The sequence below is a fragment of the Perissodus microlepis genome, chromosome 5, assembly GCF_051167445.1.
Source record: "Perissodus microlepis isolate ML-2025 ecotype Zambia chromosome 5, ASM5116744v1, whole genome shotgun sequence".
Lineage (NCBI taxonomy): Eukaryota > Metazoa > Chordata > Actinopteri > Cichliformes > Cichlidae > Perissodus > Perissodus microlepis.
The window spans coordinates 15,971,424-15,990,924 of record NC_140465.1 but is presented as its reverse complement, the minus strand read 5'-3'; the positions used below and the strand labels follow the sequence as shown (position 1 = coordinate 15,990,924).

Sequence of the window (19,501 nt, the reverse complement as noted above, 5' to 3'; positions counted from 1 at the left end):
GACAGTATGTTCCGTTAGTTTCAAATCGTGATGTGAGAGGATGTAGTCTAGTCTAGGCTCAACCTAAACCTCCAGACTTAATGTTGTTGGCCTTGCATGATTTGCTATTACTGAAACAACTGGGAACATTTAAAAGGAAATCTCGGCTGTGATTACTGCTTGCAGAGATGTTTGTAAATTGAAATTGACAGTAAGGAAGTAAAACGAAAATACGGTTTTCCTGCAGGGTTCACTAAGTATGATTAGGAAGCACCGACTTTATCAGCAGACTAAAGTCATAATTTTGTGAAGTTGTAGGTGGAAGGGTTTCTGTGGGCCCTTTAATTCTGTTACATAATAACAAAGTGAAAAAGGAAAGGAAAACAACAGCCCACATTCAAGTTGATTAATCTGCCTGGTAAAAATGAAAGTATGATGGAGGAGCACTTTCAGCCTTCGGGAGAAGATTATGTGACCAAAACCTTGCAGATGATTTACCAAAGGTAAAACTTTTTTCCCTTAACTGTTTCCCCCCCTAAACTGTTGTTTCTAGGGCAGTCATTTTGCTTTGCCTATGGGTAATCTGGTGGCTATGACTTATTGTGACTATACTGCTAGCTATGGCTGTGAACACGCTGGTTATTCTTATATAAAGCAGTTACATTAGCCTAATGAGAATCATCCTGAGCTATCCCCAGTGTCCAGCGTTATAACAGACTGACCTCCAGAGGTCTGGAGATCAGCTAGGCCACTTCTTATCCTTCGTCTTCTTCTTTTGAGACTTTGTTGCCTTGGCTGTAACTGTAAAGACTCATCATGACCCATGTTCAATGTTCAGGCTGAAGGAGGGAAGTTCTTGTCCAAGATTTTAAAGTCTATTGACTCCATAATGCAGTGAAGTCATCCTGTACCCTTAGCAGAAAAACAGTCCCAAAGCATAATGTTTCCACCTTCATGCTTGACTGTGGGGATGGTGTTGAACTTGATTTTGGTTTCATCTGACCGCTATATTTTCTTAAGACGGATCTGTACTTCTTGAGGGGACCTGGCGGACGCTGCAGGATTTGAATGCATTAAAATGTAGTGTTACAAATGGTATTCTTGGTGACTGTAGTCCCAGCTGCTTTCCGATTTTTAGCAAGGTCCTCGTTCCTCCTTTGGGCTGATGCACCACTTTTCTCTTGATCATCCTCACCCCAGATCTTGAATGGAGCTTCAGACTGAGGGGGATTGAAGGGGGAATTTATATTTCTTCCATTTCCAAATAACCACACCAACAGTTGTCACCTTCTCACCGAGCTTTTTGGTGATGGTCTTGTAGCCCATTCAGTATTTTTGTACGATTATCATATGACAGATGTGTTACAACTTGTAACACATCTAGTGGGAGGCTAAAACGTGCTCCTGCCGTTACCGTGCTGTCCAGTAGGCGGCAGGCGTAGACCAACATGATTTATGGGCATGACTGGAACAAAGCACCCCTAGGGACTATAGGCTCTCCCCGTTGCAGACTTCCAGTATTTCTTTCTGATGGATCAATGACAGTAAAAGTGCAGGTGCGTTCGTAGATAAATAGATGTCAGCTTCTGGTTCGTACTCATTTTTCATTTTTTGGCACCGAGGAAAATGTGTACTATTGCTAATTTTTTTCACCTAATGTGGAACTACTGTTGGATCTGTGACTGCTATAATCTTATAAGCAGTGACAGCCTCTTTAGTATGTTTGTTTCGAAAATACACGAGTCAGTCAAAAGCCTGTCAGACCTAGAAATATAATTGAAGCTGTGCTATTGTGATGCATGATTCTGGGTGTGACGCACTTGTCTAAATCATTTCCTTTTAAAACAAGCAATGCCAGTAACTGAGCACATTATGGAGCCTTATTAAAGGCAGAGCTGCAGTTTATGCAACTTGCTCCTAAATGTTTATATCAATATGATTTCTCCTCGTGTCTGGTAACAAGACTTTACTCATGAAGAACATTTTGATCCAACTGCCTTGTTAGTCCTACATTTGCATTCATCCTTCACCAGAATCCAGTTTATCTCTTTCAGTTTGCTTATCATCTCGTCTCTACAAAAGGTCGCTGTGTTCTCTCAGCAAAGAACAACACCTAGTATTCCCATAAGTCTTTGGAATTACATTCACTTGTTATCACACACACTCAAAAATCAAGTGGTGTTTCTTGTTATTATAAAAGCCCCCAGTGGCTCTCAGACGTGAAGCACGATTGGCTCATTGCATCTGTTGCTAGGCTACGGCTGTATGGTATGTCTCGGCATCGCATTAAGGAGGAAAATGAAAAGAGATGAGAACAAGGAGAAGATGCTATATAACATTATTTAATAATGGTAATCTATGGCGTAACCATAAAACATTTACAAAATATTCACAGGCCGATGCTGTCCGTTGACAATACATTTATTTCAACGCTATATATTCAAATAAAAAGTTTATACTCGGAGCACATCGTTCAGACGCTGCGTCCTGTAGAGAAATCAATCATGTGTGACATCATACAATAATCTCCATACTAATTTCATTTACATATCCAAGAATCTGCAAACAAACGCCGGTACAAACCGAGAATAACCGCCCTGTACAAAATTTACAACAGAACATCTTATCATATAAGCCATCAGACATGGTCTAAAATGACCAATAATTTCTCCCTGATCACCGCGTACAAATACATTGCACCTCAGTCTCATTTTCGTAAAAATGGTATACATCTCTCAATCACAAATGGGTGATTTTTTTTCTATAAAGATTCCTCACATGATAACATGATGTGAAAATAGCTTATGTCATTTCAACAGGGCAAACACAAACTGTATTAAACATTTCTATTGCTATATATATATATATATATATTATATATATTTATTGATTTCAGAGGTTTCTCAATGTATGAAAAGTGCCTTTACATTTGTGGCAGGAATTTACAGTAAGAGATCATTATTGGTGAATGTCTGTCCTTTTTTTTCCCCTTCTGGGCAAAAAAGTATGTGATTCCTTTCCGTTAGCTTTGTGAGATAACAAAAAAAAAGTCTGGTGAGGATCAACGGGCTCGCCCTTCTTTTTTTGGTCTTTACATCAAAAACAAACTCCAAGAGGGAGAAGCGACGGTGGTTTGATTTTGTCTTGAAAAACTCAAGGAAGAACTCTACAGTTTTAACAGTTTTCTAGCAGTCCAATTGGAAGCAACTGGAGCACAGATCGGTTTATGTTCATCAGCTTCCAACATCTTCTGCTCTGCCTGCGTTCTTCACTCATATTTCCCCGGCTCTCTTGGAACATCAGACCTGGGAGATCTCTCAAAATTGCCGTCCATCATGCAGCGATGTAGGGAAAGTAGCAAGCCAGGCCTGCATATGGAGTAAGGCGGTTCCCAAAGGCAGTTACCCCATTAAGCTGTCTGAACTCAAGGGTCTATGCGGAAAGCTAAAAGCTTGTCAGAGTGTTGGTTATTCAGGGTGCGCAGGTCCGGCAGACGAAGCAGCAACTTTGGGAAGAGCGTGCTGTCGTCTGGGCGGCGACTGGTGATGAGTGAACGCAGAGCTTTTATTAGATTCTCCTGCAATTGCTCTACTGCGCCAACCTCCACTATACCAGAGCGATCTAAAAAAAGAAAAAAGGAGGAAACAAAGTAGCATTAGACATAAGAAATGTGTTTGTGTGAGAAGTATGAGCTTGTATGCACATAGCTGCGTGACTCTTACCAGCAGATACGAGCACGACAGCCATAAAAAGTGCCATCTCATCTGGTTCCAGACCCAAAGATCCTAGCTTCTCACTGAAATCAAACATGGAATCCAATAATGAGCCCATACCAAGGGCTCTCAAGGATGCCAGTGAGTATGTCTGTCCGTTGAGGAAGGTCACCGTCCTCTCTTTGGGGTCAAACAGTGAGCAGAACCTCACCATAAGAACCTGTCAGCAAAACAAGAGCAGTTCAGCATCGAGGGAAAAAGAAACGTAAAAAGAAAAGCCCCAAAGACACAAATCGTATTCAAAGAGGCATACCTGGAAAGTACCAGATTTGAGCAGCATGACCTGATCATGCTGGCTGAGAGTCTGGAAGCCTGGGATGCTCTTTGCAAACTCCACCACTTCTTTAACAGCAGGGGTGAAGCACTGGGAGAAAGACTCCCACACCTCCTGACTGGAGCGACTGGCCGGAGCCACAGGACATGAATTGAGTGGGCATGCCTGCAGAAGACAGAGAAAGAGAAGCATTATGGGCATTTTATTGACTGGAATTTAAAAAGGCTTTCATAGAGTCAAAAGGAGAGGGAGACTCACCAGAACCTTGGCTCCTCCGTTCAGCTTCCAGGGACACTGGTTTTGGTTTGAGGACTCTCTGGCTGGGAAACTGTTCTGATTGGTTGCGTAGCCCTGAGACGACATGTTACCGCTGACAGGACACTGGTTCTGATTGGAGGAGAACGTGTACTTGGCGTTGTCGACGTTTGCGTTGGTGGTGCCTTTGCTGCCAGTAGGTGAGACGGGGAAGTTTGGGGGGACGTGGTAGTTAGCTGTCAGGTTCGCCTGCTCCACCTGAACTGTGTGCTGCATCTGGGCAGTCGTGTGCAACAGGGCAGGCTCCTGCGCCGCGCTGTTCTGGAAAGAGGAAGCGCCAAGGTTGCCGTTGCCAGCAGCCATCTTGAGTGGTTTCTCATTACCGTGGTAAGACTGCATTATGGAGCCGGCTCCTTCACTCGTCTGGTTCTGTGGACTGCACGGAGCGTCGGGAGGAGGTGACACCTCCATTTCCATGGAAGCCGATTCATTGAGACTGTTCATGTAGCTCTGCATCTCATCCAAAAGCCTCTGCTTCTCCCGCTTGGGAATACGCCCAAAACGCACAGCTGAGGACAAAAGCAGACAGAAACGAGCATCTCTGTTAGCATCTTACAGCACTGACACTTGTATGTGTAAAATGTTCACATTCAAACAAATATCCTACATGTGACTCTCAAACTCTAATCTAAATGTATTACTAATCCCAAGATCTCTCATCTGTCTCTGACTATTCTTTCTCCATCACAGCTGTTACACCATACTACAGACCCAGAAGCCTCCATCTTTTCATCCTCCTCTTCAGCCTTTACATTCCTCCCTTCCCCCCACCTCGATGCCCTACCTCCACTGACAGTCCTATTTATAGTACACTGTATGCTACACCACCTCCTCCTCCCCCACGAGTCTTTCTCTTTCTGCCTTTCAGTGAAGCGCAGGCTCTCTCTTTTTTTCCTCTAGAAGTAGGTCACTGGGTCAATACCACCAAACGTGGTGTCATCAGCAGAGTGACACAGTGGGTGATGAGTGGAAAGGTCAGAGGTACGGAAAGGCAGGTGAGAGAGCCGAAAAGACAAAGGGTCGAAGGCGGCTGATCAAAAATCAATTTTATGCTGGCGAGTCGCAGACATCAGCCGAAAACCAGAAAGTGGGTGGAGCTACTTTTCCCATGAACATTATGTTGTTATTATCGTATTTTTCATTTACGGTGTTTTGTGTGCTTATTCACAAAATATAAATGTTTCAAATCTGATGAATTAGCAGTTGATTTCTCGCTTCTGGCTTTTTCGGGGGGGTCAGCTAAAAATGTTTGCACCAGAAAGAAAAAAAAACGTGATTTATTATCACCTAGTTTAGCCTTCTTCCCCTGGAGATTTAACTCCTGAAGGTGAAAATAACACACAAAAGCTGATTACCTGCAATCATATGTTTAATATTCAAATTTAAGCAGTGTATGTTTTTGTGATTAACTGGACAGAATAACATTAAATCTCAAATGATTTGAAATGCCCGTGTCGGGAAAGAGCGTACGTGACTGCGAACGGGAAGGGTAATCAACAACTTTGTGCCCCAGTTTCCTAAAATAAACTAGTATTTTTCACAGTTTCTACATGACTGATGACTACTGGGACTCTCCAGCTCCTCTTGCCATTAATCAGAGAGCAGCGCAAGGAGAAAGGGAGGCAGAGGAGGACAAAGACAAGAGGAGGAAATAGTGGAAAGGAGATGAGTAGAAAATTCAACTTTTTGATGAGGAGTAAGGCAAGTGGCTTTGACAGTGGGATTATGCCTTTGTTGTAAGCTGTGACAGAAATGAATTTGGACTTTGTTTTCGCATCTTGTACAAAGCGGATTAAAACGATTCACTGTTTAAGCCAGTGTAAAATACTGGTGGGAATAAATCCATCAGAATTTACTTATGTCTAAATATCTTCATGCAATGACATGATCTCTCACCATCTCTGGACATGCCCACGGAGAGACACTTCTTGAAGCGACAGTGCTGGCACCGGTTACGGTTCATGCGCATGATGAGACAGTTTTCATTCTTCACACACATCTTGTAGTGGATATTCTGCTGAATGCTGCGCCTGAAGAAACCCTGCGGAAGGAGGGTAGGAAGAATAGAGGCTGTGAAGGGTGTCTTTTGTGTCATTGTGTTTTTTTGTACACAATGAAAAGGAAAGACGTGACATAATATAACCTTTCTTTGGTCTCACCTTGCAGCCCTCGCAGGCATGCACGCCATAATGGAACCCAGATGCGATGTCCCCGCACACCTTACACAGAAGCACCATACCTCCGGTTTCTGTGAAAGAGGAAGTCACAACGGTTGTCAGGTGAAGAAACACAATGAAAAACTGCTGATGGCCAAGGAAGGAGGAGAACAGGGAGGAGGGTGGCGAGCAGGTACTTACTGGTGAACGTGCCAGTGAAGCCACAAGGCCTTTTGGCAACGGTGGGATGGTTGTAGGTCGGTGATGACACCGTCGTAATTTGCGCAGCTGGAGCACTGTTAACTTCGGGAAACTGAAAGACCATTTTCGGGGAAGGTGTTCCTCCCCCTGGCTCCCCTCTTTGCTTCAGGGCTCCGATCTCCTGAAAGGAGACACCCTCCGGGGATGAAGGCTGCGAGTGGGAGGAGGGCGACTGGGTCTGGTATCCACTTGACGGGCTGCCAGGACTCGGACTGGCACTTCCAGACGAGCCAGCGTACAAGATAACACCACCTGAAAGAGCACAGAGGGTCCAAAACTCAGTGCACAGGCACAAACTAGTAGAGAGTTGAAGTGCTGAGCAATCATCTGCTTTCATCTGAGCTTACTTGGCAGACTTTTGTAAACACAGACACAAAACCCTGACCTTGTTGGGACAACAGAAATTTGATCTGATGAACAATTTAGAAAAGAGAAGAAAAAAAAAAGAAAGAAAGAAAAGTGACAGCTTGAGGAACAACAACTCTGACCTGGATATTTTTGTGCAGTCTTTTCAGTTTTTAATCTGATAAGAATGAGATAAGGGAAAAAATGCCCAAGTCATGCTGAATCATACCTTCAAGTAACCTGCTTGACAATGCTTTTACTGATGCGTGATGGAAAAATAGGAGAGGTAGTAACTGAAATAGACACAGCATGCAATCTAGTTAAAGATCTTCATCTCTCAACTGTCATAAACGATCATAAACTAATAAAATAGCCTATGATATATCACATCACACACACCAAACCTTCTGGAATAGGGAACACCATTAAATACATCATATCATATCATATTATGACAGTAAGTCACTGTATGTTCACAATGAGAGCCACAGAGAGTTCACAAACAGGCCTTTGTTTCTGGATATCAGATCAAGTTGGAAATGCCCTATTACCTCTAAACACAACACCCAAACCCCTCCGTCACCACCACCACCCCCGCCCTTTCCTTTGCAGACAGTGTTCCTCCCCGCAAGATGAAAGACTGCCCCTCACGTGCAGGCTGAGCCAGCCAGCTCCCTGCATGCTTGCTTTCAGAACTGAGTCCTTTCTACGCTCCCTCTGCCTTTCCCCCCTCCCTTTTTCTCTGATCCTCCTCCTTTCCTCCCTCCCCTTTCCGGCTCCGGGCCTGCAGACCCATCTATCCGCCAGCCACCTGACCAGGAGCTCACATGGACTCTTGACACAGTTCCCGCCTGGCTCACAAGGCTCTTTGCGCAGTCCCGTGTATAGACAACAACAGCAGCAGTGCCATAACAAGCGCTAGGGCAGATCACGTTTGGAGTGGAGAAGGCTTTTAATGCTGTGGCTAGAGATACGGAGGAGAGCAAGCGGGGAACGGAACAAGTTAATGAATTCCACTGAGTCACTAGAAACTGCGCAGAGGGCAACAGTCACGTTGTTGCCGGTCACTGTTTTCACACTTTAACACAATTTCAAAGGCTGACATTGTGCTTTTTGTGTGTGTGTGTGTTCAGATGAATCAGGCTAGAGGGAGGAAAAACCCACCAAGCAATCTTCCCTACCTTTAAAGCTACCATAATTGTTTTAATTTATGGTAATATAAGTGAGTGATTATCTCTTCAAATAATTTAAAGAATTTATGGATTTAGGCTTACTTTGGTACACCCCCCCTGTATTTAGCTCACAGTTTGAACCACTTGTTCATTTTTTATCAGATCACTGTGTCAAGTATCCGAGAAGACCTGCCAACTGTAACATTTCCTGCACGCACAATTCTTCACCCAGAAACTGCATCAGATATTCTCACATTATGATTGTGATCATACCTTGTGGGTCAGTATCAAGCTACATGTAATGTATCGGGTCTGTGAATATACCACCCAACAGGTTAATGTAGTCAAAGTCAAAAATGCCTGCTCTGTGTGTGGCAGTATTATCCAAAGCGGTGTAAATATAATTAGAATGTCTGCTCTGTAATTCTGTGCACATTTCCTCTCAAGGACCTGGAATCATTTGAGAAAAGTGTGCCCTGTCTCTTTTGCTTTCTCTTCTTGAGAAAACACGTGCTGGATTGCTGTTTAGCTCTAAGTGCCTCCTTAATTCCACCGCTTACACGTGTCAACACTGACTGCTCCAACAGGGTATGCGTGTATGTGTGTGTGGACGTGTGTGGGGTGGCAGCTCTGGGCAGGCGGTTACTTCCCTGCGCACACAAATGTTGCTTGTTAAGTTTTTCTGCATGATGTGTGAGAGAGGTAGTTTTCTGGGCATGTGGCTCACCTGCGGAGGGCAGGGTGACACGCTGCAGACACACTGGCTCTTCCACACCCACTTTCTACGCTCAGAAGTCACAACCCCGCCCCGCTCGTCGAGTAGAAAAACATTCCATATTCTGAATGCTTGTAACGATTTCCTGGAATATGGCTTGACTGGGCTACGGAATGAGCTCTGGGAATGTCACCCCCGCTGTGCTCAGGCACAGGTTACAACATGTGACTTGCGGATACACATAGAGCCACAAGAACTACGGAATAAACAATACAACCGCCTCCTTTTTTTTTTCTTTTTTTTGCCAGTCCTCTCTGACTTCCCATCTCGTGTGTTCCCTCCCCCTGGGCATGCACGGACGCCTGTAGGAAATGTGGAAATCATGCTCCATCTGCAACTTGACTGTCCTCTGTCATGTGAACGTTTACCTCTGTGCATGGGCAGTAAGCCTCCCTCCACGTGCAACTACTGGCTTCGTGTCATCTGCTCATTTATGAAGCGTTTGTCATGGAGGATAGTTCTTAGAAGGAACAGCGGGCAGTTTTTTTTCACATTAGAAGCACTTGAGAAGATTTTTTTTTAATTAACATAATGGAAGAGGCTGACCCAATTTGAACTTTGTTTAAGGAGTTCTCAAGTTCAAAGGATTACATGTAGATCCTCGGGGCTGAGCAATGCAAATGTAGCCTAGAAAAAAGCATTTATTCTCAGAGGCTTTTAATGTGAAATGTGAAATCTTTGTGGGGGGGGGTTTCTTTTTAATCTAACACAATGAATCTGGTTTCATTTTCCTGCTAGTGCCCAACATATGCATTGTTCTGCTTAAACATGTTGCATTTTTTTGTAAGTTGGTCAATAATCACGCTTTGAGATCAAGGAGAGGAAAACTCCACGAAGACTACAGGGTTCATGAGAGCTGGTCATGAACAGCTGCAGTGTTTCTCTGCATTCATTCTCATCACAGAGTCATACCATTAACGATTCCTATTGCAGATTCTTACTGCTACTGATTAGCTTAGTCATTCAACTACTGCACCCACAATCTTTTTCAGTTGAAAGGAGTGAGGTTGAACACGTCACGGCACCCTGAAGCGGGTTGATACCATGACATTATATCCCAATTACACGATGAACACTTATTAAAGTACTCATCTTCCATTTGACTGCTGTGAAACTGAATATGGGCAGCATGGTGGTGCCATGGTTGCCTCACAGCAAGAAGGCCCTGGGTTTGAATCCACCGGCCAGCTGTGGCCTTTCTGTGTGGAGTTTGCATTTTCACCTCTTGCCTGCTTGGGTTCTCACATGTGCTGCAGCTCCCTCCCACCATGCGAAGACATGTACGTCAGGTTAACTGGAGAGTCTAGGTTTACTGATTTTGTGAACATGAATGGTTATCTGTCTCTGAGTGTTAGAATTGCTATAGAATGGCAACCTGTGCAGGCTGTACCCCACCTCTCACCTCCCTCCGTGTGACAGGTGGGACAGGCTCCAACCCAACCATGACCCTGAATTGGATAAGCTGAAGAAAATGGATGGATGGACTGAAAATCATCCAGAAAGGTTGACTAGGTACTATTGATAGAGACAGCTTTAAAATAAATATCCATATAATATTGAAACAATGTGAAAGGAAGTCAGAACAGGTTTTATTGTGTCATCTGATTTAACTGTAACCCTTAGAAATAAATAACCTTTCACATGCTTTGGTCTTTCTATTGCAGAAAGGGTTTATGTGCTGTTATTACCAACAACATGCCATCAAAGCACCAATCTAAACAACTTTATTTATTCTGAATGAAAAGAAAAACAATCAACAGTCCATGTTGAAGTGACCTTTTTATCATTTCATTGACAACATTGTGAAGGTTAGCCTTAGTTCATGTGACAACTGCTCAGTGCCCCTATGATAATGACTTCAGTCTGGTATTTATCATGTTATTTTGTTCCATTACACCGCCCAAATAGAAATACCAGAGTGTAATTGAAACGGCTTGGCCTCGTCACCCAAAAAACTAGTTGATGCTGGCAAATGTAGGTTAATATGTTCTTTCACATCCCACGTCCTGTGATAGGCTACCCCCCAAAAAAGGACGCTCCTTTTAATTACTAATGAACATTTCAAATCAGCTATAGTAACTAATATGAGACAGAAGGCTGGTTAAACCCCTCTGACCCACTGACCAATCTACCAACGAATAAAGAGGAATCCCCGTGTGAGCTGAGCGCGCGCACAGCGCGCGCGACAGAGAGGAACAACCGTGAGAGGAGCAGTGTACTTGGAATCATGCGCGGCACGTGGATACTGAGGCTGTGTACACGTGCTGTCAGCTCGAGGCGGGGTGGCTGCGTATTAAAAATCAGGTGCATGATTCGCAACATCACGAACGGTTTTTTTTTTATGTGTTGTTTTTTACCCAGGGTGCACGGCCATGGCCACAGTCGACCAAGGACCTATGCCCGTGATGTTTAGATTTAAATTATATCGTGAGATCTAGGTGCAGCGTGAAGTTGCTGTAATGGTTTAAAGCGTTATATCAATAGAGCGTCACTGCTTTATTGCTTTTTATCTATCTGTTCGCCTATAACAATGGCGCTCTCAGCCAGTGAGCCACGGAGTAAATAGGAGGCGGTTTAACTCTTATCGATTTCATGAGTCAGATATGATCTGTTCATTCATCATCAGCTCTCGCTACATTTAGATCGTGATTCAGGGGCTGGCAGAACTACATGTTTACTCCAAGCGCGGCTCTTGGAGCCAGTGTGGAAGGAGAATTTGGCACAGATTTCATGTTTGTGGAGCAGTGGGCGTGACTCCTCCCTGACATCGCCTCCTCACTTGTGTTTGGGGGAAAGTGCCACGATTGTGACCAGCAAACTTCTAATGAATCACATGTTTGTTAGTTGACAACCTCCCATTGGATGAAAACATCCAGAAGTGGTTTTGGGAGCAAGAACTTTAAGATCCAAAAAAACGCACACGCAACGCGGGTGGGTCAGCACGTTATTGTTCCTTATCTGTCTGCAGATAAGCCTCTAATGGTGGGGCGACCAAACGTGTGGAAGGCTGTGGGATGACAACGTGCCCGGTCAGAGGGCGTTCAGGGTCGCGCTTCACGTGAGTTTGTTTACATGCAGAGAATCGGAAGTCCGCCGCAAAGACTGGAGGAGAGGACTTCCCTCTCCGAGCTCAGCTCACTCACTCAAAATCCTCAGACTTGCGCAGCCCAGAAGCACCTGGCAACACGCCAGAGATTGCACAGCTGAATTACAGTCATAGGCAAGAGTACAGTGCACAGAAACTCCAACTGCCTATATCTTAAATAGTTTTCTGGATATCACACATTCATATAGAAGGAGCATAAGATGCAATTAAACTGGATACAAATCCCAAAGCATCAGACATGTCCAATAACTGCAGTGATCTGACATGACTCAAACAGACAATTAAAAAAAATAAAAATTATAATAATTAAATGGCAGTAAAACGTTATATATTGCTTAAATATTAGCAATATTTGATCTAATGCAGCTCACTGGCATCTGTGCTCACCTGCACCATTACCCTCAAAGTAAACCTGACAGCGCTGCTTGCCAGCAGCTTTCAGCACCGACCACACAATTTAAAGCTTACTTACCACCAGGACTGTTTTCCATGGTTCCCAGTCGATCGGTGTTGTTCGTTTGTTCCGTATTACAGTAGACGTTTACTGCTGAACTGACTGCCACTTCTTGTCACCGAGGAGTTTTGTTGACACAGGTGAAAGAGTCATGAACTGCCAGGTCATGTAGAGTGTATCCCAAAGCTCAGACCAAAAGCAGCGTGCACAGGGCATTGGGGTTCCTGAGAAAACCCGGCCAGCCCAAATAAAGAAGAAGAAATAACAAAAGTAATAAAGAAACTATTTAAAAGCAATTCAGATCAGGTCTCTTATTGATCCCGATGTTCTCCCGAGGTGAACAGACGCACGGGGAAGCTCGACTCTCTGTCTGTACACTGTGTGATGTCAGACGGATCTCTGTGTAAAAGGGTGTTCTCTGAATTACAGTGGTCCCAACGCGTTCAGCTGCTTGCCATGTACAGTCACCATGAAAACATGATCACAGTGGAAGTAGTTTAAACACTCCCACACTCATCAATAAGCAACACGCGTCCGAAAATAACCAGCACGTTTTCAGGTGCTTGAGAAATGTGACCATTTTTTTTCTTCCCTCCCTGCTCTCCTTTTGTGTGTCCCTCCTGTTTGTTGGTGTGCATCAGGGATGTCTCTCTCTCTCTCTCTCTTTTCTCTTCCTCCCTCTCTGTGTCACGCTCTCTGACAACATTTCACCCCCACTCCTCCCTCCACACCCCCCACTCTTCTTTACTCTTTCTCACTTTCTCATTGGCCGAGAGCCCCGCGTGGAGACGGCACATCGGGCTCGTTCGACACTGGAATGCTGGTTAAAGCTCTGCAGCATGTGCGCGTTGCATGTGAGCTCGCGCTGCCCTACTGACACACATTTTATGCTAATGAGCTGCCTGGGCTAAGCGATAAGAGGGTGAAGCGAGGGAGAGACGGCGAAAGAGGAGAAGAGGTCTCACTCGGGCGTCGTCTTCAGACCTCAGGATGAGACTCAAATTTGTTTTTGCCGAGGTTGCCGCACACACAAGGATTTGGTTCCGGGATTTGGTTCCGGGATTTGGTGGTGCAGTGTAGAAAATTAAGATGTCACTGTGTAATTCTTTGAGAATTAAACGGATTCTCAGTCTTGAAATTATGATACAGTTATATTTAGCCACTAATACTTACAAGAAGATCCACTAAAACAAGGGTGTAACTTCAAGTATTTTACAGGAAAGAAGTATTTATATTGTACGCAGTGTTACGTAGTATGGAATTTTCAGGTATTTTACAAGAAACCAGTATATATATTGCAAGTTTAAGTAGTGCACAAGTAATTTTACTTTACAGGTCTATACATTAGAACAAGGGCTGACAGTTCATTAAGTATCCAAGTAACTTTTAAAGGAAAGAAAGACGAAGTAATTATACTGCAAGCTATTTGAAGTAGGGTGTAACTTTTAGGTATTTTACAGGAAAGAAGAAATAATTATATTGTAAGTAATGTTAAGAAGTGCGTGCCTAATTTTACTTACAGGTAGACAAGGGGGATAGCAATTCAAATTCATACTGCAAGCAATTATAAGTAGGGTGTAACTTCAAGTATTTTACATAAAAACTAGACAAAATATACTCTAAGTATTTAAAAAAGTTCATAAGTAATTTTACTTAAGAATTTTTTGGGTTAATATAGTTACATTGCAATTGCAGGTGAAATACACTGAAATTATATAATTGTAGTGAAATTACACCCTTACACATGGGCCATATTATACGGTGTTATCAATGTGCACAAAGAAAATCCTGGCAGGTAGATTATATACATATAAGACGATCTATTACAGACTGGATATTGTATTACATAATGTATACAAACAAACTTATTACAGTGTTCAGCAGGGTTAACACAAACCTCACACAGATCAGATATAACAACCAATTTATATGAAGTGCAGTGTAATAAACTAGTGAAACAGCATAATGTGCATGGAGTTGGCTGTGATGTTGAGGATGGGTAAAATCCAGTAATTGTGGATTTGAAGCAGAATGCAATAATCGTCTTGGAATAACGAAGAATAAATGTAAGCTGTTGATAAGGATGGTGGTAGTGGGAAACAGGCTGTTTCTGTGTTTGGTTGCCGTGGTATGGGAGATCCGTAGTGCCAGCTGGAGTGGAGGAGTTTAAAAAGCTTGTTTCCAGGGTGTGAAGTGAAGGATATGTGATGATGCGCACTTCCTGGTTTTTTGAGTACAAGTCCTAAAGGATGAAGAGAAGGGAGCAGCTCACACTTCCTTCCTGTTAGCTGTAGTTGTAATTTTTTCTTTGTATATTTCTACACTGTTTTGTGGCTGCACTGAATAAGACCCTGATTGAGTTGCACAAGACAGATTCAATGACTGCAGTGTAGAAGTGGATCAGCAGCACCTGTATGCAATGTAAATAGAATAGAATATTGGGGTAACAACTTTAAGTTTTAATGGAAAGGAGAAGCAAATGTGCATTTGTTAATGCTTGTATTTATCTAACACTATTACTTAGTTTTTACATTACTTTAAAGGGATCCTCATTTCATTGTTTTGGTCAGTAACATTTAAGATAATTAATGAACCTGTCATTATTTTTGATGTGCGTGAAATTCATATCGTGAGCATCTTCTTAGATCACCAAGAGCCTGTAATTCTCTGCTTTAGCAGCCCACCTCACTTGTCGAGCAACTAAGTTAAAATAAACACAATCTAAGCAACTGAGAAAAAAATAATAATAATCAAATATAATTCTGCAACAAACACAGCAACTCATTATTACAGAACATGGCCACTCAGAATTAACTAGATCACTGTTATCACATTGTACATGTTTGAGTGGCTTTAATGCCCGTGTTAGTTTCAGAATCAGAATAAATTAATAATCCCTAAGAAAATTATGTGGGTTACAGTTGCTCCAAGACAATAACAGTAAGAGACTGAAATAAGTAAATAATACAATATATTACAAAATTTACAAAATATAAGAAATAGCTCTGATAAATAACGTTTTTTATATATGTAGCTGTATTAATTGCTTATAAATGCAGCCACATGTTGCAACAGATTAAAATATAAATATTAGGTGAGAAAAAAATAATAATAATAGAAAAAAACCCAAACCAATATTCAGCTTTAGTCCACGTGCTTTTAAGTGTAGTCAAAGCTGCTCGAGCTGAGAACACGTTTTCTACCCATAGAACAGCGCCGCGTGTTCTCAGTCGAGCGGTGGAGGTCTTCGCGCGATAGACGATCTTCGCTGGAGAAGCGCCGGCACGTGCTTGAAGGGCGGCGCTCACCGTGACTCCCGCCGCCCCCCTTTCCCCTCCCCTGCCGCCCCCTCCTCCCCGTCACGTTTCCTTTCTTTGTGGAGATTGTGTTTGCCAGAAGCCAAAGTATCGCCGGAGATTGGCTGGGACACAGCGAATGTAGGTCAGGAGCTGCTTGTGCAAACACGAGCTACGCAAAATAGCTCAAATGTGACTAAAACCGACGTGTCCTAGCGCTCGATAGACGCCGTGTGGCCGCTGCTGATAGGCACACGGCGAATTAAATTTAGGTCACGTAGCTTGGGCTCGGGGTTGGGGCTGGGTGGGATGTGCTTATTCAGAACCCTTTTCTCATTACAGAAAGGTGAGCTGAATCGTAAAACTCTACGGTGTACTTGTGGGGAATTAGGCTATGGGGTCACAGGGATATAAAACTCATCACCTGCCGTTTGGATATCAGCTTGTGTCGGTTTCAGTTATTATATTAACTTGTTATTCACCCCCCATCATGGCTCCATTTGCGTCTTTATCCACACACGAGCTTTGTCTCTGTCTACTGTTATGCGTCAACTAAATGCTCAAACGGAAGTGAGTCAGTAAGATGAGAAAGGCATTGTCCGAAGTAACTCTAATTTATCAGTTTGTTTAACATCTATAGATATATTCTTGTATATTTAGAAAAAAAGCAAGCAAACAAACAAACAAACAAAAAACCCCAAATAAAATACCTTACATCTACCTGTGGACTATATTGAAAAGTCCTCATCATGTTTAAAAGCGTTGCCTGCAACATATATAATAATATAATTTTGAAGGAGTTCAATATATATATATATATATATATATATATCCCCTACTTCAGTACATCTACAATAAGCAACAATAATAATAATAATAGTACAACAATATGCATCTAATTTCTTGGGTTGCTTCTATTGAGAGGGAGCTTAAAACCTGCAGTAGTAGTAGTGCAATACGCAATTAAACAGCGCCACCGTGTGGTTAAAATCCTGGCAGGTCCTTCTGGCGAAGTGGACCGATGTGGGTCTTGCCTTTGTCCCCACAAAGAATCAGGTCACCGCTATGTAGCATAAGATAAAAGTGAAAATGTGTCAGAGATGGGAAAGCTGTTTATATATTAGTAGGGAATCTATTTTTAAAACTTGCACTTTAGAAAGAAAACTAGTTCATCTTTTGGGGTTTTTGGGTCACCCAATTGTCAATCAGCTATACAGAGTATAATAATGCCAGACCAAAAAAAGAAAAATAACCATCAAATCCCCTCAACTCCCCCGTCAGACCTGTGGTTTTAAAATATGTTTTAATATAATTTGTTTCCCTCAAGGTGGCAGTGCTAGCTTACGTGAGTAAGTCCACTAAAGTATTTTCAGCAGTTAATCCTGGCCATTTTATCCACCTTTCTAACTCCCTCTAAGTTTTAAATTGATGAAATACTATCTATCAGCCTAAGCTGCCCTCGCACTCAACATACTTGAGGTACTGGATGTATTTGTATATAGCAGAAATGCAAGAAGAACTAAATTTGGGATGCAGTACATTAGCATTAGGGCTCTAATTAGAGTTATAGAGAGGGTAATAAATAAAAAAAAAGCTGTGTAAATCTCTTTGTATTGTCTGCATGCAATATGGAGAGGCCCCGTGTGTTAGAGGGTTGTCAAAACAGACAGTACTGCATTTACAGTTTGAGTGGTATGTTTTTACTGCTGCAGGTGACTCCTGGGGGAATGAATACAGCTGTGCCTGGGGCTGTCATCCATCACCCACTGCTTCCTCTGTGACAGTTCATTCAGTTATATTGGCCCTTTCTTATAGTGTCATATTTAGGTACGTTTCAAGCTTGAATGAAAATGCAGGAATTATTTTCCCAACTGAATTTACCCAGTTTACACAACTATGTCGACACTGTGGAGATGCTACAGCGTTGCCCCTTTCTTGCATGTATTTTGTGTGGATTTGAGTAGTAAGTCAAGGAGCTGTGAGTACAGTCAGGAAAAAGAAAGTCTTCACAGGACTCTGCAGCCTTGTGAAAATCAAAGTACACCCTGTGATCAGTAGCTTGCAGAACCGTCTTTAGCAGCGATAATTTGAAGTGATCATTTTCAGTCTCTCACATCATTGTGGAGAAATTTTGGCCCAGAGTCTTTACAGCATTGCTTCATTTCATTGAGGTTTGCTAAAATTTGTTTCTGCACAGCTCTCTTAAGGTATCGCCACAGAATTCATCATCCTGAGGTCTGGCAACGGTTTGAGTCTTTTCTTTTTCAGCCATTCTGTTGTAGATTTGCTGCTGTGCTTGGGATCATTTTCCTTTTGTAATGGCCCAGTTCTGGCCAAGCTTCAGCTTTTTTACAGATGACCTCACAGTTGACTCTGTAATACTTTGACATACAGTTCATGGCGACTCAGTGACTGCAAGTTGCCTGTGTCTGCAGTAAAGGCTCAAATCATCAACCCCCCACCACCGTGCTTGACTGTTGCTATGAGGTGTTTGTGCCGATGTGCGGTGTATGATGTAATCCAATCATGGTGCTGTGCTGTACAGCCAGACATCTTCCCTTTGCTCTCATCAGTCCAGAGGACAATGTTCCACAAGTCTTGTGATTTCTTCAACTTAATAAGAGGCTCTCTCTTTGCATCCCTTTCAAAGAACTTGTCCAGTCTTTTTCTAATTGTACTGTGATGAACTTTAACATTTGTGATGATAATTGAGGCCTGTAGAGTCTGAGATTTAGCTCTTGGGTTTGTTTTTGCAGTTTCTCTGAGCATTACAGGGTCTGACCTTGGGGTAAATTTGCCAGGACGTCCACTCTCGGTAAAACTGTGGCATTATGTTAACACAGCAGCTGTTCCAGACCAACAAGCTGCCAAAATGTCAGCTTTCATAGAGGTGCCCATGCTTGCTGATGATGATCAGGTAATCAAGGCAATTTGATTAGCAGCATCTAGCTGCTACTTAACGTCTTAATTCCTATGGAAGCAGTAAATCTATACTTATTATTTCACAGGACTGTGAAAAACCTTTCAAATGGCATCAATGCCTCTATTTATGTAACAAAATCATCCTCCACCCGCCCCTCGGGCATAATACAGATAGAACAAATAAAGCCTAACAAACTAAAGGCAAAGTATATGCATCCAAATTTACACTGTCTCTTTCTTTCCCTTTGTAGATGAAGTGCAGTGAGTGGCAGTGACTTTCATGTTAAGGCCCAAAATGTCCTGCAGCAGTTTCCTTTTTGATGGTTATCACAGTGAAGAGAGCCATCAGTGATGGAGATTTGTTTCCCCTGCAGGGCATGAGAGGTGAGTTTAAAGGTACTCACTGTAAATTAAAGAGTTTTGAAATACTTTTTGTAACGTAAACAAAGCCATTAAGAAGAAAGTGAAGTAATAACTGCAGTATATAACAACTTTACCTTCAAACAACAGTGCTAACATTAACAGTGTGATGGATTGTAAATAAAATAATATTTTTTTTGTGATGTAATAAGTGGTTTTCTCAGGTTCAGACTTTACTAATCTGAAGTGTCAATATCAAATTGAGGACAGAAGAAGGGCAGAGTTTGAAGGCAGTGCAGTTCATGTAGCCGTG

The 19,501-nt window shown here is 42.6% G+C and overlaps 2 protein-coding genes across 2 annotated transcripts in view; one reads left to right on the top strand and one right to left on the bottom strand.

Moving 5' to 3' along the window:
* Positions 1-2,305: 2,305 nt before the first annotated feature.
* On the bottom strand, positions 2,306-13,442 carry LOC146386968 (nuclear receptor subfamily 1 group D member 1-like). The gene is made up of 8 exons (XM_084928234.1): positions 12,629-13,442; positions 6,699-7,010; positions 6,501-6,589; positions 6,238-6,382; positions 4,285-4,850; positions 4,006-4,191; positions 3,702-3,912; positions 2,306-3,600 (listed from the first exon to the last, which is right to left on the bottom strand). The coding sequence occupies exons 1-8, from the start codon at positions 12,645-12,647 to the stop codon at positions 3,404-3,406; spliced, it is 1,725 nt and encodes a 574-aa protein (XP_084784360.1). The 5' UTR covers positions 12,648-13,442; the 3' UTR covers positions 2,306-3,403.
* Positions 13,443-19,092: 5,650 nt separating this feature from the next.
* rargb (retinoic acid receptor, gamma b) overlaps positions 19,093-19,501 on the top strand; it is a 49,671-nt gene continuing 49,262 nt past the window's right edge. Inside the window, exon 1 of the mRNA XM_084928230.1 lies at positions 19,093-19,212. The gene's annotated coding sequence lies outside the window, so the exon portion shown is untranslated. The remainder of the gene's footprint in view (positions 19,213-19,501) is intronic.

Coding starts and splice junctions, on each gene's coding strand:
- LOC146386968 (XM_084928234.1), bottom strand. Junction 6,383..6,500: donor ATGCCTGCGAGGGCTGCAAG/GTGAGACCAAAG, acceptor CTCCTTCCGCAG/GGTTTCTTCAGGCGCAGCAT. Junction 4,192..4,284: donor ACGGAGGAGCCAAGGTTCTG/GTGAGTCTCCCT, acceptor TGTCTTCTGCAG/GCATGCCCACTCAATTCATG.